Source organism: Centrocercus urophasianus, unplaced genomic scaffold (genome assembly GCF_019232065.1).
Source record: "Centrocercus urophasianus isolate 14NV4802_14NV808 unplaced genomic scaffold, USGS_Curo_1.0 seq_15, whole genome shotgun sequence".
Lineage (NCBI taxonomy): Eukaryota > Metazoa > Chordata > Aves > Galliformes > Phasianidae > Centrocercus > Centrocercus urophasianus.
Window position 1 is genome coordinate 2,113,768 of NW_024884697.1, and position 18,287 is coordinate 2,132,054.

At 39.2% G+C, this 18,287-nt stretch overlaps 1 protein-coding gene across 2 annotated transcripts in view; it reads right to left on the minus strand.

Annotated features, from left to right (window-relative positions):
- Window positions 1-18,287, minus strand: part of MKLN1 (muskelin 1) — a 102,611-nt gene that overhangs the window by 11,724 nt on the left and 72,600 nt on the right. The window contains exons 12-15 of one of the 2 annotated variants that reach the window (XM_042815395.1): window positions 16,775-16,880; window positions 7,694-7,841; window positions 6,557-6,671; window positions 1,704-1,843 (exon numbers count right to left, since the gene is read on the minus strand). In XM_042815395.1, coding sequence (XP_042671329.1) covers window positions 1,704-1,843; window positions 6,557-6,671; window positions 7,694-7,841; window positions 16,775-16,880 — 509 coding nt within the window. Of the gene's footprint in view, window positions 1-1,703; window positions 1,844-6,556; window positions 6,672-7,693; window positions 7,842-16,750; window positions 16,881-18,287 lie in introns of both variants that reach the window. The other variant, XM_042815394.1, reaches the window with a different exon arrangement.

Below are 18,287 nucleotides of genomic sequence, written 5' to 3' on the forward strand. Positions count from 1 at the left end.
GCCATGCATCACCACCATTATTTTCTCGTTTTCTTTTAATAAGGGGAAACATTAACTGCTGCAAATTCCTGAAGAAACACATACAGCCAGAACAAGACTATGGGCTCAGCCCTCTCGATGAGTACTGAATTGGGTAAATAAATCTGGAAATGAAGAGGTTTAAAATTACCTATTTTCCTCCTACCATCTATCTGCTGAGTGCAGTACTATACTGTTGCCTTCTAAATCACTAATACACAGCTACCAAGTCTTTCCATGAAAATAGCTCTGATAATTCTAGATTCCAGTGATGAGAACCTTAAAAACTATGCTCTCACTTACTTAACAGCCATATATCAAATGCCATAGAAGAACACAAGGTCTTTTATTTGTAAGTCACACTGAACAGATTTCAAACTACCTGACTGGTAGCAATAGACATCTGTAACTCAAATTTTCAATTCATCTCAAGATCTGGGCTTAAGTCTCAGAAAGGAAAGATTATGACTGTTACCTGATTTACATGACAATTTAGTAATTAAACATTATTACTTCCAACTAGTCAAACAGATAGGCTTAAACGATATTGCCATAGTCCAGAGAGCTCCAGCAAAGCATCTATCATCCCAATTCCCAGCTGGTACGTTCAGTTCCCTGACATACACCAAGAAACGGGAACACAGTGCATAAAATCCAAGCTTCTGCCAGACAACATGTAGCAATGTTTTCTTTGAGTGCAACTTAATCAAGTGAAAACATGTAACACAGTTGTTTCTGGAGGCAGTACAGCTGTATTTGCATACAACCACAGCGGCTAGTAAACCTCCCAGATTACTGGCAAGATTTTGGTTTGTTCTTGTAGGTATTCACAAATACGGCATTGCTAACCTGCAAAAGGCCTCACCCAGAAAGTCTACTGCAGCAATTTGCTTGCTACCTCAGAGAAAAAAAAAAAAAAAAAAAAAAAAACCCCACACAAAAAAAAACCTGACCCTTGACCTCCAACTCTTGGCAGAATCAAAGTATTCTCATCAAGAATGCAGAAAGAAGATGTATCTATTGGCTTCAAATGATTTGCTGAACCTTAAAAGACTCCTTAACTGTTACAATTTATTGCTTAAGGCAACACCACGAGCTTCATTTTGAAAAGCTGTTTCCTTAAGTAGCAAACAAAAGGTAGCTCTGAAACATCCAGAGTGCAAGTATCACAGTGCAGATGAATTCCCCATAAGCGAGATCTTTCAAGTGGTTCTGAAAGAGAAACACTGATGACCTCACTACAGGTAAGTCTCAGATGTGCAAAGGAATTCAACCCCCAGATTTCATTAACATCCTTGTGAGCTGTCACTATCCCCTAGCACACTGCTTTAAAAAAATATTCTATTTCCTTGGGAGGTGACAGGTACACATGTTGATGAGAAGCAGAGTGAAGAGGAAATCTAAAAATTCTCCACAAATCCCCACACGATAGTCAAGACTTATTTTAGCTTCAGAATAACATCATAAAAACAGAGTGAAGTGATTACAATTTTATCATTTAGATTTGACTAACAGCTTTTAATATTGAACTATTTTTCCTTAACCAAAAATAAACAGGAAATTTGCAGATTGCCATATAATCAGTGAAGTGAAACAACTATTTACAGGATAGAGAGATTTTTAAAGATGCTAAAACTTAAGAGATTTTTGAAAAGAAAATCGCAGAACATCTTTTGTTTCTGTACCTGTGCTTCCTTATGAGGTATTTGCAGTGTCTTAGCAGGTATTCCTTTGAAGGTCGACAGAGCTTCAGAGACCAGAAATCATCTAATCTCATCTTTGGAGAGCAGGACTTGCCAGGATTTCCTCCAAATAAATAATGAACCTATAGATGAAGATCAAGAAGTTTAACTGTTTATATATATTCATTAGACAATGACTCTCTTTTGGAGGAGCTGCTCCAACTTATTGTGAGCTTTATTACCCCTACTTTATCCCTTAGAAAATGAGGTTATCTTAAGGCACTTAAAATGTAAGATAATAAGACATCCACAGACCAGGGAATCTCTTTCTTTAGGAAAAACTTATAAGCATGATAAATCTTCAAGTAGATAATATGAGCAGAAGAGGATCTCATCCAACTCTTGTTGCTCTGTTCAAATTAGAGCAAGCAACATTCAAACTGATTGACTGTAAGCTTCTTTTCCAATCCTGTCCTCAAAGACACTAAATTATCCCCATCACAAGACAAGGAAAAATTAAGGTACCTCAATAAAGCCTCTCTCTATTTAGGTCAAGCAGACCTAAATATACATATATATATAAAATCAAGATTCCTCCAGCAACCAGACTCTCTCTTCAATAAGTAATACCTACACTCATACGTAAGACTTATGAGTCTTTCTGGACTAATATTCTTAACTCCAGTCAAAGCACTGTTGATGAAGACGCAGCGCTGAAGACAGTACAGCTCAGATACTACTCAGGTACAGCTCAAGGAGTAGTAGTCTTCTCCTTGAGTCAGAGAAGACCGCAGCATTCCTCAAACACAAGGGCCCCCGGAAAAGGGAATGGGGAAAAGTCCTAAAGATGCTCAAAATGAAGTGACTACTAGCCCAGTCCAGCACAGTCTTGGGAGATGACACAACAGACCTGTGTTCCTACATGTCCTGGAAGCTCCCAAGATCTTATTTTTCTCTGCAAGACAGGTTTACTTCCATTGTCTCTGGAACAGACATATTTCACCTGAATACATCAGTCTAGCTGCAAGGTGTTTGATGCACTGCCTGGGCACAAAGGAGGAATTAAAATAAAAAGACATAACAAAAATGTTAAGAGTTCAGAAAAATTGTAATGCTAAGAACAGTGGAATAGCTGAAAAAGAAAACACAAATCCTATTTGGAACCAGATGTCACATCCATTGCTGGACTGATCATGTTCAAGAGTTCTAGTAATCCAGAGAGACCAACCATGGAAATACTGAATGCAGTATGCAAAATCCATTTTTTGTTGAAGGCAGCTCAAATGAAGTAGTCTCAAATAGATCTTCTGATGATTTCAGAATACAAGAACTTTGAAACGCAAGGCTAGACAGAGAGAGGAAAAAGAGAGCAAAAAGGACTGTATTTCTTCACTTTTTTTTTTTTCCTCCTTCACATCATTCATATTTGAGGCTCTGAACTGCTGATACTAACCACGACAAAGAGAATTCAAATATTGAAGTTCAAGAAGTTTAATAGGCTACTTATCCTCACAGCTTTAAAAATAATCACTCAAAACAATGTATTCTACATCCTACTGATGTAGGCTCTCCTTATTTATATTGAGAGGAGTTTAGAAAGGTCATTTGAACAGAGGTTTCTAAAAATAAGACTCTTCAAAACAAGCACATCAAACAGCTCTTCAGATAATGCTGAGCAACTGCCACAATTTAGCAACCTTCACAATAACTTAGAAAATTCTACTATCAATCTCAATCTCATACCTTACACATTGGAAATAAACAATTAAGGGTAGATCAGTATTGATAATTTATCATTAACATGCTCAGTGAAGACAAATAATAACATTGCTATACAGAAGCTGCACCTATTCTCCCTTAAACTTCTCCTTCCATCCACAAGCTTTTCCAAATTCCATAGCGCACTATGGAATTATAAACAAATTATATTTATATTTTCCAGTTTAGGCTGTTTCATACTAAATAAACCAATTTTAAAAACAGTTTAATCACATCCTTGAAAGTTGATGTGAATTTGTCACCATGATTTAAATTCATAGGCTAATGAAGTTATGGTAACCTAATCCTCAGGTCTGCGTTAACATGCGCAAAGCTCTAAATCTGCTCACCACTCATGTATACACTATGAACAATTTTAAGTACAACTCAGTATTTGTCCCTTAAAGTCAGATAATGCTAAAGAATGACTTTTGCTTCTGACATGCAAAGGAAATAAAGGCACCAGTTACAGCAGATTCTTAACAGAGCTGAGTTCAAACATTTTCATAGAATCATAGAATGGTTTGGATTGGGAAGGACCTTTAAGATCTAGTTCTAACTCCTCTGCTACAGAAATGGACATCTCTCACCAGATCAGGTTGCTCAAAGCCCCATCCAGCCTGACCTTGAGTGCTTCCATGGAGGGGCATCCACAACCTCACTGGGCAACCTGTTCCAGTGTCTCACCACCCTCACAGTAAAGAGCTTCCTCCTAATATCTAGTCTAAATCTACCTCTTCCAGTTTAAAATCATTTTCCCTTGTCCTGTTGCTATACGCCCTTCTAAAAAGTGCCTTCCCAACTTCCCTGAAGAAGGCCCCCTTTCAGGTACTGGAAAGGATTTATTTCACTATTACACCCCCCAGGAGCCTTCTCTTCTCCAGGCTGAAGTGCCCCAGCTCTCTCAGCTGTCCTTGTAGGGGAAGTGCTCCAGACCTCTAATCATCATCATGGACCATTTCTGCACCCACTCCAGTGAGGTGGGTTGAGAACTTGCTGATTGGCAGGGCTCACAGGGTGGTGATCAGCAGCAGAGGGCCTAGTTGGAGACTAGCAGTGTTCTCCAGAGGTCAGTGTTGGGTCTGGTCTTGTTCAACATCTTCACTGACGACCTTGACCAGGTCTCCAGTGTCCACCCCCAGTAAGTACGCCAACAATACAAAGCTGGGAGGAGTGGCTGACATAGCTGAAGGCTGTGCTGCCATTCAGCAAGATCCAGACAGACTGGAGAGCTGGGCAGTAATAAATCAGATGAGGTTTAACAAAAGGAAGAAGGAAGTACAGACCCTTGCAACTGGAAAGGAATAACCATGAGTATCAGTACAGGTTGGGGGAATGACCTGCTGGAGAGGAGCTCTGCGGAGAAGGACCTGGAGGTCCTGGTGGATGACAGATTGGCCATGAGCCAGCAGTGTGCCCTGGTGGACTACAAGGCCAATGGGATCCTGGGGTGCATTAAAAGGAGCATGGCCAGCAGATCAATGGAGATGATCCTCCCCTTCTGCTGTGCCCTGGTCAGGCCTCATCTGGAGTACTGTATCCAGTTCTGGGCTCCCCAGTAAAAGAAAGACAGGGATGTCCTGGAGAGAGTTCAGTGGAGGGCCATAAACGTGATAAAGGGCCTGGAGCATCTTCCGTAGGAGGAAAGGCTGAGTGAACTGGGTCCATTCTGCCTTGAGAAAAGACAGCTCACAGGGGATCTGATTAATGTTTATAAGAATCTTAAGTGCGAGAGTCAAAGAGAAATGGCCAACTTCTTTTCAGTGTTCTCTGGGGACAGGACAAGGGGAAATGGCAAAAAAACTGGAGCATGGCAAGTCCCACACCGATTTGCATAGGAATTTCTTCATAGCGAGGGTGATGGAGCACTGGAACAGGCTGCCCAGGGAGGTCGTGGATTCCTGTAGACCCCTGTATTTTTTTTATTCCCTTCTTGAAAATAGGCTTTTTGTTTCCCCTTTTCCAATCAGTGGGAACTTCCCTAGGCTGCCACGACATTTCCAATACGGACAGTAGTTTGGCAACTTCATCCATCTCAGAACCCTCAAAGCTTGTGGATGGATTTTATTCGAGTCCTGTGGACTTGCACGCCTTCAAGTTGTTAGACAGTCTTGAACTTGATCTTCACTTACAGTAGGCAAATCTTTCTTCTCTAAGTACTGCTTTGGCATTTTGGGTGGTATGGCTAGAGCCCTTGCTAGTGAAGACTGAGGCAAAGAAGTCACTGAGTACCTCAGCTTTCTTCATATCCCTTGTGAGAAGGTGTCCAGTATCCTTCCAGAGAGGGCCTGCATCTTCTCTGGCCTTCCTTTTACCACTGATGTATCTGAAGAATTTTTTCCTTCTTACCCTTCATGTTCCTGGCCAGATTCAATTGTATCTGGTTTCAGCTTTCCTAACCTGATCCTTGGCTCTGCCAACATCCTTGTAATCCTCCCAGGTAACCCAGTCCTGCTTGCACTCCTACAGATTTTCTTTTTGAGCTTAATTAAGTCCAGGAGGCTCCTTGTTGATATACGATGGCCTGCTGGCATTCCTGCCTGCCTTCCTTTTTCTTGGAATGCAACGTATCTGGACTTGGAGGAGACAAACCTTGAATAACGACCAGCTTTCTTGAGCATCCCTTCCCACCAGGGTTTTATTTCATGCCACCCTGCCAAGTAGTTCTCTAAAGAGAAAAACATTCCCAACAAGAGAGAAGAAAACAATGACATTCCCAGCATTCCTTATTGAAATGTTAATTGTCTGTGAGTTCTTGGAAGGTGAACGCAACAGTTAAACTAAAAGAAACTCCAAGAAGTTTTGAGCTCAAGCCCCTGAAGATAATGCATAAAGCTGCGTGTGCTCTCAAGTACAAGGGAAGCTAGTAGCTTGCTGCCTGACAAGTCTGTATTGCTTGTAGGAGCTATCCATAAGAGGGAAAAGTACAGCCCATTTCCAAACACCGTTAATGTGTTAGCTGAAGCTTATCCACCAAAGTAATCCAAACAGTTAACACCAAACAAACAGGTATTTTCATTGTACTATCTCTGAAGAAGCAACTACAATGGATGAGCAACAAAAATAAAATCACTGTCTATGTATTTAGACTCTCGTACCTTGTGCAACTCATCATAAACCAGCTGATGGGCAAATCTTGGGCAGGGCTCTTCTTCCTGAAGACTTTTACCTGGATTTTCTTTGGCTGCTTGGTCATTTTTGTAGACACAAGACCTAAAATATATGACAATAAGTACGATTAATAGAATAGCACTTTGGATACAGTAGAGATGAGGGAAATCTAGACCACGAACTTTAACAAAAGTACTATTTCAATCACTATTCTCCTCTCCACAGAGACTTTTTTCTTTTGCTTTGTTTCCAACTGAAGGTCCTACAGAGAGACCTTGACAAAATGGACAGGGCAATTGCCAAGTACATAAAGTTCAACAACAGAAAGTGCTAGATTCTCCACCTAGGATGGGGCAACTCCAGATATTTATACAGACTGAGGATAAGAGGCTTGGAGAGCAGTCCTGTGGAAAGGGAACTGGGGATTCTAGTTGATGGTGAGTTGAATCTGGTCAGTGATGTTCCCTGGAAACTACACCCCGGGATGCATGAGACCCAGCTCTTCCAGCCAGGTGAGAGAAGGAATTGTCCTTCTCTGGTCTTCACTGTATGGTCTCCCACCTCAACCACAGGGTGCAGTTTGGGTGCCACAATATAAGGACATAAAACTCTTAGAAAGCATCTGAAGGAGAGCTATAAAGATGGAAAAAAAGGACAAGAAGTACAAGGAGCAGCTGAGGTCCAAAACCAGGGTTTTTCAGCCCAGAGCAGAAAAGGCTGAGGGAAGGCCTCATAATAACCTACAGCTCCTCGCAAGAACTGGTGACAGTGATAAGGCCAGAAGGAATAGAGCTGTCAAGGGAGGGTCCAGAGGAGAACTGGGAGAATGTTTTTTGCCTTCAACATTTCCTACAGAAAAAACTTCATATAAGGGCTTACTTTTTCCCCCACCCACTTCCCACCTGTCTCCAGCGAAAGAAGAACACAGTTTCCTCCCTTCAAGTGGCTTGTTTCTACAGTCTTTCTAAATACTCAGGGAGAGCCTAAAAGGAACTGAGCTTCAAGATTACCAGTGCATAGTTATAAATTATTATAGAGTTACTTGGGAAGTATGACTGTGTTAAGGACTGCTTTCTAAAGAAATCACTGTAAAAGTTGGAAGATTTCCCCGTTAATTGACTTACCAGCTGTTCCTCACAATGTCATAAATCCAGAAAGAATTCCTTACATTCTCTTCCCGCTTCTCCTTATCTTTACTGAGCCCGGACAAGACATGGATTTCATTCAGTTCTGGATCAATGGTAGCCCTTTGAGTGAATCCTGTCATTGGAACTGACAAAGGAGAAAGAAAAAAAGAAGTTAAAGGCTAAAAATAAAGGAGGACACAGGAAAGGGTCTAAGCATCGGATAAATGTATTACCCTCTCCATGAACTTCCAAGAGGGGAATATGGGGATAGTCCAATATTCACACTAAAGGCACAAGATTTCATTAAATTACCTTCTCAGTATTCAGGATGAAGAGCATCTTCAGTTTAACCTTGCGATTTATTATCCCTATTTTCTGTTTTTTAAATACTTTCACCTCTTCAACTTTCATATAAAACCAGTATCTGGACTGGGTGAACCCAATATTTTCTATTTTCCAGTGTTCTCGTGATTTACCACTACTTAAAACTGAACCATCTCTAAACAGGAGCCATGCAGAAGTTGCTCCTGTTTAGAGAACTCCTCGTATGAGTCCTCCAAAGTCAAATGAGAGAAATGAGAGGAAGAAACATCACCCAAAGGTTGATTCCTTCTCCGCTAAAAACAAGTCCTGTACAAATTCTCTTATTTCCTTCTTATTTATGATCCCAGGAAGCATGTTAAACAACATTCTGAGAGCTGCTGTTTCATAGAGAAACGTACAGTCAAGGTTTGAAAAAAATGCTGCCCTCAAAAATGAGAATAAAACTGCGCTGCAACAGAGCTAGATGATCTTTGCGAGATAAAAATGGGATGATTTTGTCGTTATCTCATCTGTAAAAGGAAGCATTGATTCCCAAATATTTAATTGAGCTAGAAAGCTCAAAAAAAAAAAAAAAAAAAACAAGAATAAAGTAATGGTAAAACAGCCAAAAGCCCTGCATTTTTTTCTTTAGTACAAATAATTCAAGGAAGTTTTCTTTATCTCCTGTATGATTGTGGTATAATTGCTAAGTTACTCTTCTGTTCCACCTTCAGATTAAGAAATACGTTTAAATACTGAGGATTCCGGCAGTTTTCATCATAATTCCCTGAAAAAAAGGTCAGCAAATTTGTTTGGCAGTCCTTTTTGTTTGTTGTATAATTCCCATTTCCTGTTTCCCTAGGCAACCATCCTTCCAAAATGTATTTGTGAAGAACACGTGATCTTTGTTTACAGATCCTGTTTGTCTCATTTCTCTTTCTGGGTCAGTTTACAAAGGCTGGTAAAGGTTCCTGGACTTCAATCAAGATTTTGGCATGAAAAATTCTCAGAACTTTTGTATTTCGCAAATTCTTCCCTGCAATTAACTACACACACAGCCTAGAAAACAAGACCTGTGCTAATAAGCATTTAATATTGCTTTTCAAGAACACAGAAAACAGTGTTTTGTAAAACCATTCTCTAATAGTCTCATACCTTACTGTTTACATCTGGTACACTAAGAAAGTAATAGATGTCAATTTGAAAATTCTAGGCAGAAAAATGTTACCAAAATGTTTAGCAAAACTGGAAAGCAAACATTTTTTAAAAACAATTACCTTTTACGTAAACATAAGTAGGAACTGAAATACATACTGTTAAGTCATTTTTAGAGCCCTCTCAACCAATTCCTTGTTTGTTGTTTTAATAGAAAAGCAAGAGGCAGACTATACAGCCTTCATCACCATAAACTTGCCTATTTTGACCTCTGTTTTGCAATGAAATTTCAAAGGAAAAGTCGTCCAGTCTGTAAGCAAATGGGTACAGAGCAAAGAAGAAAGGCAGGGAACAACACCAGATGTAGAACAACTTTACGCTTTGTTTCATTGGTAAACCATGAGCAAATTTCTGAATCAGTTTAAGGAGTACTGTGAAAGTCACCCCATGAGAAAACTGATAGCAAAAAACACAATTAAAAACTAATTTACGAAAAATATACAAATAGCATGTGTTTTTCCATTGTCAGGGACTGAATCATTGACCCAAAAGGACTAAATCCAAGGCATATGTGAGATATTTCTGGTGAGAAGCATCTAAATTTGATCAGCAATGCTAATATAGATGGAAAATGTCTTTGCAACCCTATCTGCTGCTTTTAACATTCAAGACCATGTTGGGTTACTAGAAAAAAAGCATGCAAATCTCCTGAGCATTAATACCCTAGGCTCACTGAAATGAAAATTATTATAATCATGAGGGATATGGTTAGCATATTATCACTGATACAGAAAGCATATGAAACTCGTCTACGGAAGCCTCATCCCTCCTGAAAGGTTAAATGTGTTCTGTATCTTTCCTGAAGCTGAAATTATTATTTATGTCATGCAAGAGGGAGAAGTTCCTCTGTTTTTTTTTTTTGTTTTGTTTTGTTTTTTTTTAAAAAAAAAAAGCTCCTGGAAATAAAATAGGATTCACGTGCAGTAACTGCAATCAAAATCAAATTCAAGTAATTCCAAGCTCCCCGTGTTTTATGTTAGCCTATTCTTGAGATTGAATGCAGAAAGTCTAGAAAAATGTATATTCAAAATATATATATATAAACTGCATTTACTAGGGACTTAAGATGAGGAGCAACTTGCATCAACTCTGATCTAAGTAATTAGGCAGAAACCATACTGAAGTAGACAAAGCACATAAGGCATTGGAAACTGACAGCTAGCCTTTTGCAGAAGACAGGAGAAAGATAGGTGCAATATAACTTGAGAAACAAAAAAAGCACGATAGATTTGGTGAACAAGTCCCTGAAGATAAAACAAAAGGGAAAGAAGGCAAACTACCACATAGTAAGAGGCAGATGCTGTGATATTTTACAATAGGAACATCAGAGATGCTTGCCTATAAACTCCAATCCTTGACAGAGCAAAGGGCTGCATAAAATCATCATGACTGACAAACACTGCCACTAGGGGGTAAGAGAGCTTCATCACTTCCAAGCGCAGCCGGCTTGCAGTCAGCACTGGACATAATTCAAATGACTGAGGTCAGCATATTATAGAGGGACAACGGCTGTAAACCCTTGTGATATTTAACTAATAAACCATACTTTGGGACGGAAATTAAATCTTGCATGCAAGATGTTAAATTGAATTTATGTCAGTAACAGATTGCTTAGGATCTTTTTTGTTGTTTTTGGTGTTGGTGCAATTTTTTTGTTTGTTTATTATTATAGTAATTATATATTTTTAAGAGTCAGTAAAAAGCCATAAACAACATGGGATGAGAATCAGACAGCAACGCCAGTGGACTCTGAGAGCTAATATTTGCAATGTACTGGATCCAAGAAGTACATAAAGCAGTAAGAGCTGCACGAAAGATCCCTCACTTTTGTGCTTCCCTGCAAAAAGTAGATGTAAATCAGCTCTGGAGCAAACCTCCACTGATTTCATGCAGTCTGGAGTTCCTCTCAGGCTCCACTATCACTCAGATCAGCTGCAGGCAGACAGCTTGAAGGACAAAACAGCAGCTGAGGATGTAGGGCTGGTTGTTTTGAACACGATACCGGCCCGTTGCATAGTGATATCAGCTTGGCTTCTATGACAGATTCATCACAGATTGAAGAGGAAAAGCTGTGCAAAGAAACTGTTAAACAGAATGCAAAATCAAAAGCACGCCCAGAAGAAAGTGAATATTTTTCACGTGCTACTGCATCCTTTTCCCATCTCATTAACTATCCCAGTACAGACAGATAATAACTAATTGAAAGCAAGGGATCTGAATCCTCACTCAAAAACTTGGCATTTTAGTTTTATCTAGTAAAAACAAAAAGCTTACAGCCTCCATATTTGAAACACTAAACAGCTAACCAGGCCTTGAGTTTATGTAACTGGCTGCATTCAAAAACCAATATGAGGTCTGCTCTGAAAGTAATGCCTCTTCTTTCATTATGTCAGCCCATGACGTTGGCAGTAAGTCAGCAGAGGTTGAACCTTCCTGCAAACACTGTTACATTTTGTTGGCACATGACAGATGGCAGTGGAGGGGCAGCTGAGAGAACGGCATCTGACATGGAAGCGCGTATGAAGCAAAGGTGTGTCACTGAATTCTTCCATATGAAAAAAAAAAATCGCATCCATTGACATTCATCAATGCTTGCTAAATGCTTCTGGAAACCAAGCAGTGAATACAAGCACAGCGAGTGGTGTGCCTCAGCAATGACTGTCATAGCAACTGTGAAACAGTGGGTGCAAGTGAAAATGTACAGCTAATGGTGGTAGTGACCATGCTGAAAAACCGTGCTTTGTAGTCAAAAATTTGCTCCCTCAGACACTGTTACTGTGCTCTATGCAGCTACTGCAGTGTCCATGGAAATAAGCAGGAACTCTTACTTTCAGAGCAAACGACGTAATTCCTGAGAAAACTCTGCTAAAATGCTGAGTAACCATGCACAGTGTCAATTCAGTCTTCTAGAAAAGTGACACCTAATCATGCAACAGATATGCTCCTACTACTATAATCCCTACTTAAAAACTTTTTTTTTTTTTTAAATTACCGTGATCATTTCAGCAAGCTGAATATTTTTTGGCTTGCATGTACAAACAGCTACAGTTGTTTCGAGCACAATGTTGACTGCTGCCAGTATCTAAGCAAGAGGAAAAACAGAGCTCTCACACAGAGGCAGAGTTTGCCAAGCAATAAGCTGGAATTCACACAGAGGAGGATTTCATAATACTAGACAGAGGTTTGGAAATTAAATCCCATCTCTTACTGGGTAAGAAATTATAGCAAGTTTTTAAACATGTTCTGAACACACAGAACTGGCAAATGTAATATGGAACCTCTAGTTGCCAATCTCTTCTGAAGGATTCACTAAGGGAAGCAAGTTCACTGATACAGCACTTTAGTGCCACCTAAATTACAATTCCTTCACAACTTGCTACCGCTAATCTTGCTACAAGCAAGCTGCAAGCATCCTCCTCCTCATGACACCCCATGATTAAAAGAGCAGAGAGAACTACATCACACTACTGCTGTTCACCAGAACCTAGCATATTCCTAAAAGAAAAATTTGAGGGGAAAAAAAAAAAAGCAGTATGTCAGCAAGTTGCTACATATTCCTCCTTGTAATTCATAAAGCTGAAGCAGCACCTCCTGAACTTTAATGGAGCAAAGTGACAGAGATAGTATTCAAGCCAGCTGTTGACACAGCAAGATAATAATTATTCTCTTGGATTTTTCATGATGAGACTGTGTTTGGAAGCCAGCCAGGGAGCAGCAAGGAGACCATGTGAACTGTTCGGTTGTTATATTCAAGAAAAATAACAAATGAGCAACCCTGATGTTCAGTGAATAAGCTCTCTCCCAAGGAATGAGAAATTTTGGAGAAAGCCGATCATTTAGCAAATTCAAATGGAATTCTGCTCAGTCTTTCCTGTAGAGCTCTTAAGATTTGTTGACTGCCAAGTCTCCTCAACTTCAAAGACAAAACCAAGTGTTTTTAGATTGGTTCAGATAAGCACCTCACAAGAATGAAGAAAAGATAATGTACATCACCAAAAAAGTACTTCCATGTTAAAAGATACGCTGGCCACTGGCGGGACAGACCTTAAAATGAACACAGGGCAAAACACGTCAGGTGTCAAACAGACAATCAAAAATGAGATATGCACATCAGTTGTCCAAGCTGGCTCCAAACTACGCTTTTAATTTTGATTCATGTTTTTCCAACAGCGTTTTGCTCTACATGAAGGTTTCCCAGATCAGGCAGTGCCGTCTCTGTCCGTGGTCCTTACACATGAAAACAGCTCTGAAACACGCCTGGCGTCCTATATCCAATGAGCAGCTGCCCAAGCAGGGCTGGGAAAGCTTGAGGGAATTAAAAATACGTATACATATAGACAGTTTGTCCTTAAGTACTACTTCACAATTAAAAGGAAATATAAGAACACACAGGGCTCGCTCTTGTTTGATTTGGTTAGTTACTGAGTGGATACAGAATGATCTGTGCTCTCCTGCAGCAGGAAATTCTCCCTCTGACACACCACCTGAGTCAGGGCCAAACAGGATTATCACAGGAACCTTGACCACAAGTGCTCCCATCAGCTACATTAGACCTGAAATGACTGCCCACGATTAGTCATACGCTGTGTGCTGAGCAAGTCAGGCAAGCTGTCAATATAAACTTTTAAAGACATGTGATATCAGTGACATCTCTAATCCATATGTATGCCTCAGACAAACGTATGGCTTGTGATATTTTTGTTATTGTTGGTTTTTCTTTTTCCCCCCTATGAACAAGTCTCTAACTGCTCTAAAAGGGCTCATCCACCAACATGCACATTCATGCCCCTTCTTCAATCACAGGCTCTGCTCTTCAATCACACTATATGTCCTCCAATTTCACCACTACTGCCTTTGTTCTTATCAGACTCATTATCATGATTGAAATCTCCTTTCCTCAGTCCCGTTTTGACCATTTCTCTAGCTGACCTAATGAATTTCTTGCTCATAACACTTATCACACAGGAGAAAGATAACCAATATGAATGACTTTATTTTGGTGCCCTCCTGTGACAATAGGGAGAAAGCACTAGTGTTTTGGATGCACTGAGGTGGAGAAAGCACCAGTGCTCACCCTGCAGAGGAGGCAAATGCAACTGGAAGATAAAAAGAGTTGTGAGACTTAGTTATGCACAAAGCAGACTCAGTAACAAGAGAGTTTCAGTATGCAAATCCTGGAGAGCTCTATTTACAAACCAATCTTTCAGCAGCTGTACCTTGGTCAAATTTGAGTATTTTCCAAATAAATAAAATAAAGTATGCCCAAATTTGCTACAGCTTGCAGTCCTTTATCTCAAGCACATTATCTACACAAGGAACTGATTTTCCACAACCAACGCTTAAAGTACAACTAAGAGTAAAGAATGACTAAACAGCACCAACAACTCATCCACAAGATGAGATAGCAGCAAAACCAAAACATCACCATAATTTTCTGATACGGTATCCACTTCATATTACTGATATGCCTTCCAGTTTTTCTACATTAATTTTTTTCCAGTCTTCTCACTGCTGCACTGAAAATTTTAAACAAATGTACAATTCAGTTTTTAGATAAAGTAAAAATCAAAATAGCTCAACTAAGAATAGCACTGAATGCCATATGCAAGCCAGGAACAAAATGTAATCATGGGACTTTATAGGAACATTTAGGTCAGGCACCTTCAACTTGACTCATCACAGTAAGCAGCATAAAACTCCACAGCAACAAATCACTGAATCACTTAGTTCACACAGATCAAACCAACATATCATCACCTAACAAGAACACAGAGACTTGCTTTTTTGGGGCAAAAATAATGCTATCACAATATTTACTGTCTGCACGTATCAGGCATTTTGCTCTGCTCCTGTTAAGACACACTGAATTTTAGCATTTTATTACAAAAGTGAAGGAAACATTGGAATCTGTTTACTTTTCACACATGCAAGAACAGTGAACTGAAAATCTTGTGAATTATTTTCAATGACTCATTTCTTACCATGCCTACCATTCACCACTCAGGGACCTGTGGGAATGGGAAGGAAGGTTAAATACTTGATTCCCATTTGCGTAACTGAACCCTGCAGATAATATATTCACTGAGAAGTGGTGCTCAACATCTTTACTAGCTTGAAGACAAGCTCAATAACTTTAAATATGAAGTTAACATCGGAGATAGTTCACAGCCACATATTTTAAAGCTTCTGGCTATTAAGAAATGCAGCTTTAAAAAAGCAAAATGGAAGAATGCTAGTAAAACCATAAGAAAAAAAAAGAACAATACAAAACTTTGAAAGCTCTAAGGACCACAGTCTGTGGTTGTGTACACAGCAGCATCGAGCAACAAGCAGGCACCTTATTTAATAAGACTGACAACAATACAAGCTGTTTCTTTCTTGGAAGCAATGAAGTAAATAAATCACTCCAGAGAATCAGTGTTTGGGTACTCTTCTCCCTCACTGACATATCTAAATTGAATGAGCAAACACGAACTTATAACTATCAATAATTCACTTCAGAAGTTCAGTAAAATAAAGCCTGATCAAAATAAGGAGGGAAGCCTAGATTTCAGGTAAAATCAGCTTCTTAGGATTTTGGTTGCTGGAAGAACAGTAAACAAGATCAAGCTTGTTATTACATTACACATAATACCAGAAGCATTAATAAATTCTCTCATCATAGTAAACAGTGCAACGTAAATTTCAACTTCCAAGCCATAGTTAAAAATCAGGATATCAGCAAGAGAAGAAAACGATGTGCTTCATACAAGCAGAAATCTTTTGTTCCAAAATGACCATTCTTCTCCCTTTGTGTCACATCTGAGGAGAAAAAGCTTGAAATCAATTCTATATGGCCATGTCCTCTGGGTGTTTTTAGAGGATTCTAGTATACAGGACTTCTGTATGTAGTTCCAGGTGGCATGAACCAAGCAGGACTGAAGCTTTACTCTATACTGCTACCACATTTAGCTCCCCTTCCTCAATTCAGAGAAAGTATATCAGCAAAACACACAGCAGAAGCCTCATTTTCTCATCAGCTCTGATCAGGCAAAATAACCTCTGCCCCTCTGCTCCATTTCTCCGGACATCCTACCTGCCTTTCTGCATCTCAAACCAAGCTAATGATTACTGTTTCACAGCACCTTTCACTTTGTAGAAGTTAAAAAGCTGTTCTCTCCTTCCCTGTTTCCACAGACAATTATTTTTAAGTTTTTTCCTCATCTCTGCTGAAATTGCAAAAATGTTCTGTGTTTAATTTTGCTTTTTTTTTTTTTTTTTTTGTCTTTTTGTGTTGCTTTTTTTTTTTGATGGGCATATGGTTTCATGCATCAATTATTTGTATTGTGCTAAAAGGTGGAGATATCGAATGACAAGAAGGACAAAAGAGCTGGCATAAGTTTAACCCATATACTGTGGAGTTCACTTGGGAACACAGGGCTGGTTAAGGATGCTAACCTGATACCACAGGACTCTGCAGTTGGTCATTCACCTACTTAGCAATACATTTCTCATTCGTACCAATGTGAAGACATTACTTTGCAGTCATACTCTTACCCATCCCTGAATCTTTCTTAGTACCATCTGATATGATATCCACATGGTCGCTGTCTACATCGTAGCTGAAGAAATCATTCAAGTAAGTTTTTGATCTCTGGCCACCAAACACGTATAAGCAGCGATTTTTCTAGGAAGAAAGAAAAAGGTATTCCTTAACCAAGTTCTTTATTTCTGTTTCACAGAAACATTAATGAATGAAAGAGTAACAGATTTTTCTTCTAAATTTAAAATCATGCTTTTAATTTGGTAATCATCTATTACTTCCATATCCACAAAGATTCACAGAATTATGCACAACAGTTTACTATTCACAGACTTAGTAAAAACTATATAATTCTTGATTTCATTCTTAATCTTTTCCATTCTTGAATACACGTATTTTCAGTTTCAAGAGCTATACCACTGAGAGCTTCCCATTTCTCCACCTCCAAACAAATGCAATTTTAGAAGACATTATTTTCTCAGTCTAAGTAAGGCTATAAACCTGGATCCAGCAGAGTATCTACTCCAGAGTAACCAGACAAATTCCACATAGTAATGGTTATAGCCCTGCTGTTTGAACTGTAATTGAACTGTAAGGTCAGAATTTTGAAATGGCAATTCACTTCTCAAGTCTAATACAGAAGAGTGAGCAGTCTCAAGGTACACAAGGAAATAGCCTCAAGTTGCAGCAGGGCAAATACAGACTGGATGTCAGGAAGAATTTCTTCATATGAAGGGTAGTCAGGCATTATAACAGGCTGCTCAGGGCAGTGGTGGACCTTCCCATTCATGGAGGTATTTCAGATATGTGCAGACATGGCATGAAGAGACACACTGCTTAGTGGCAGACCTGGCAGCATTAAGTGATGATTGGAGTTGATGATCTTAGTGGTCTTCTCCAATCCAAGTGATATAGTGTCCAAAAACAACCCTACTAGATAATAATTTCACAGCTTAAACCAGGAACAAAGAAATTAAGAGTAACTATCCAGATACCAACACACTAAGAACAGGCAAATATGCAGAAAAGCCAGCTTTATCACTTCTTTCAAGCTCATCAAGTAGAAGGCCCATAAGAGGCAGACTGCTTTTCTTACAAAAGATTGAGAAAACAGCAAAGTATCTAAATTGACATCAACTCTACTTGTTGAAATCTGTCTTCTTCAGTTTACCACAGACATATACTTAAATTCTCTGGTACCTACACAGAATTGTGTGGCAGTATTTTCTTTTCTTTTTTTATAAAACCAAGTTTTAGAGAGTCATTAAAAGCTCTAAAAGCATAGCAATCACTATGAAACTTCTGATCTTTCATTTGAAAGGGAAAACCTTTTCAAACTGGTCAGTTTTCAATTGTACATTGCAGAACACGTGCAGATGCCACAATATTAATTCCAGTTCCGTTCCTTCTCCCATCCCCAAATCAAAATTCAACATCAGCAAAACTTTGAAAACTTGTTTGCTGCCACTAAGCTTGGTGCAGAACTGCCATTACACCATATCTGCCTATGGAAGCTTTACAGTTGATACAAATTCCCTCTGTACTGTGTTA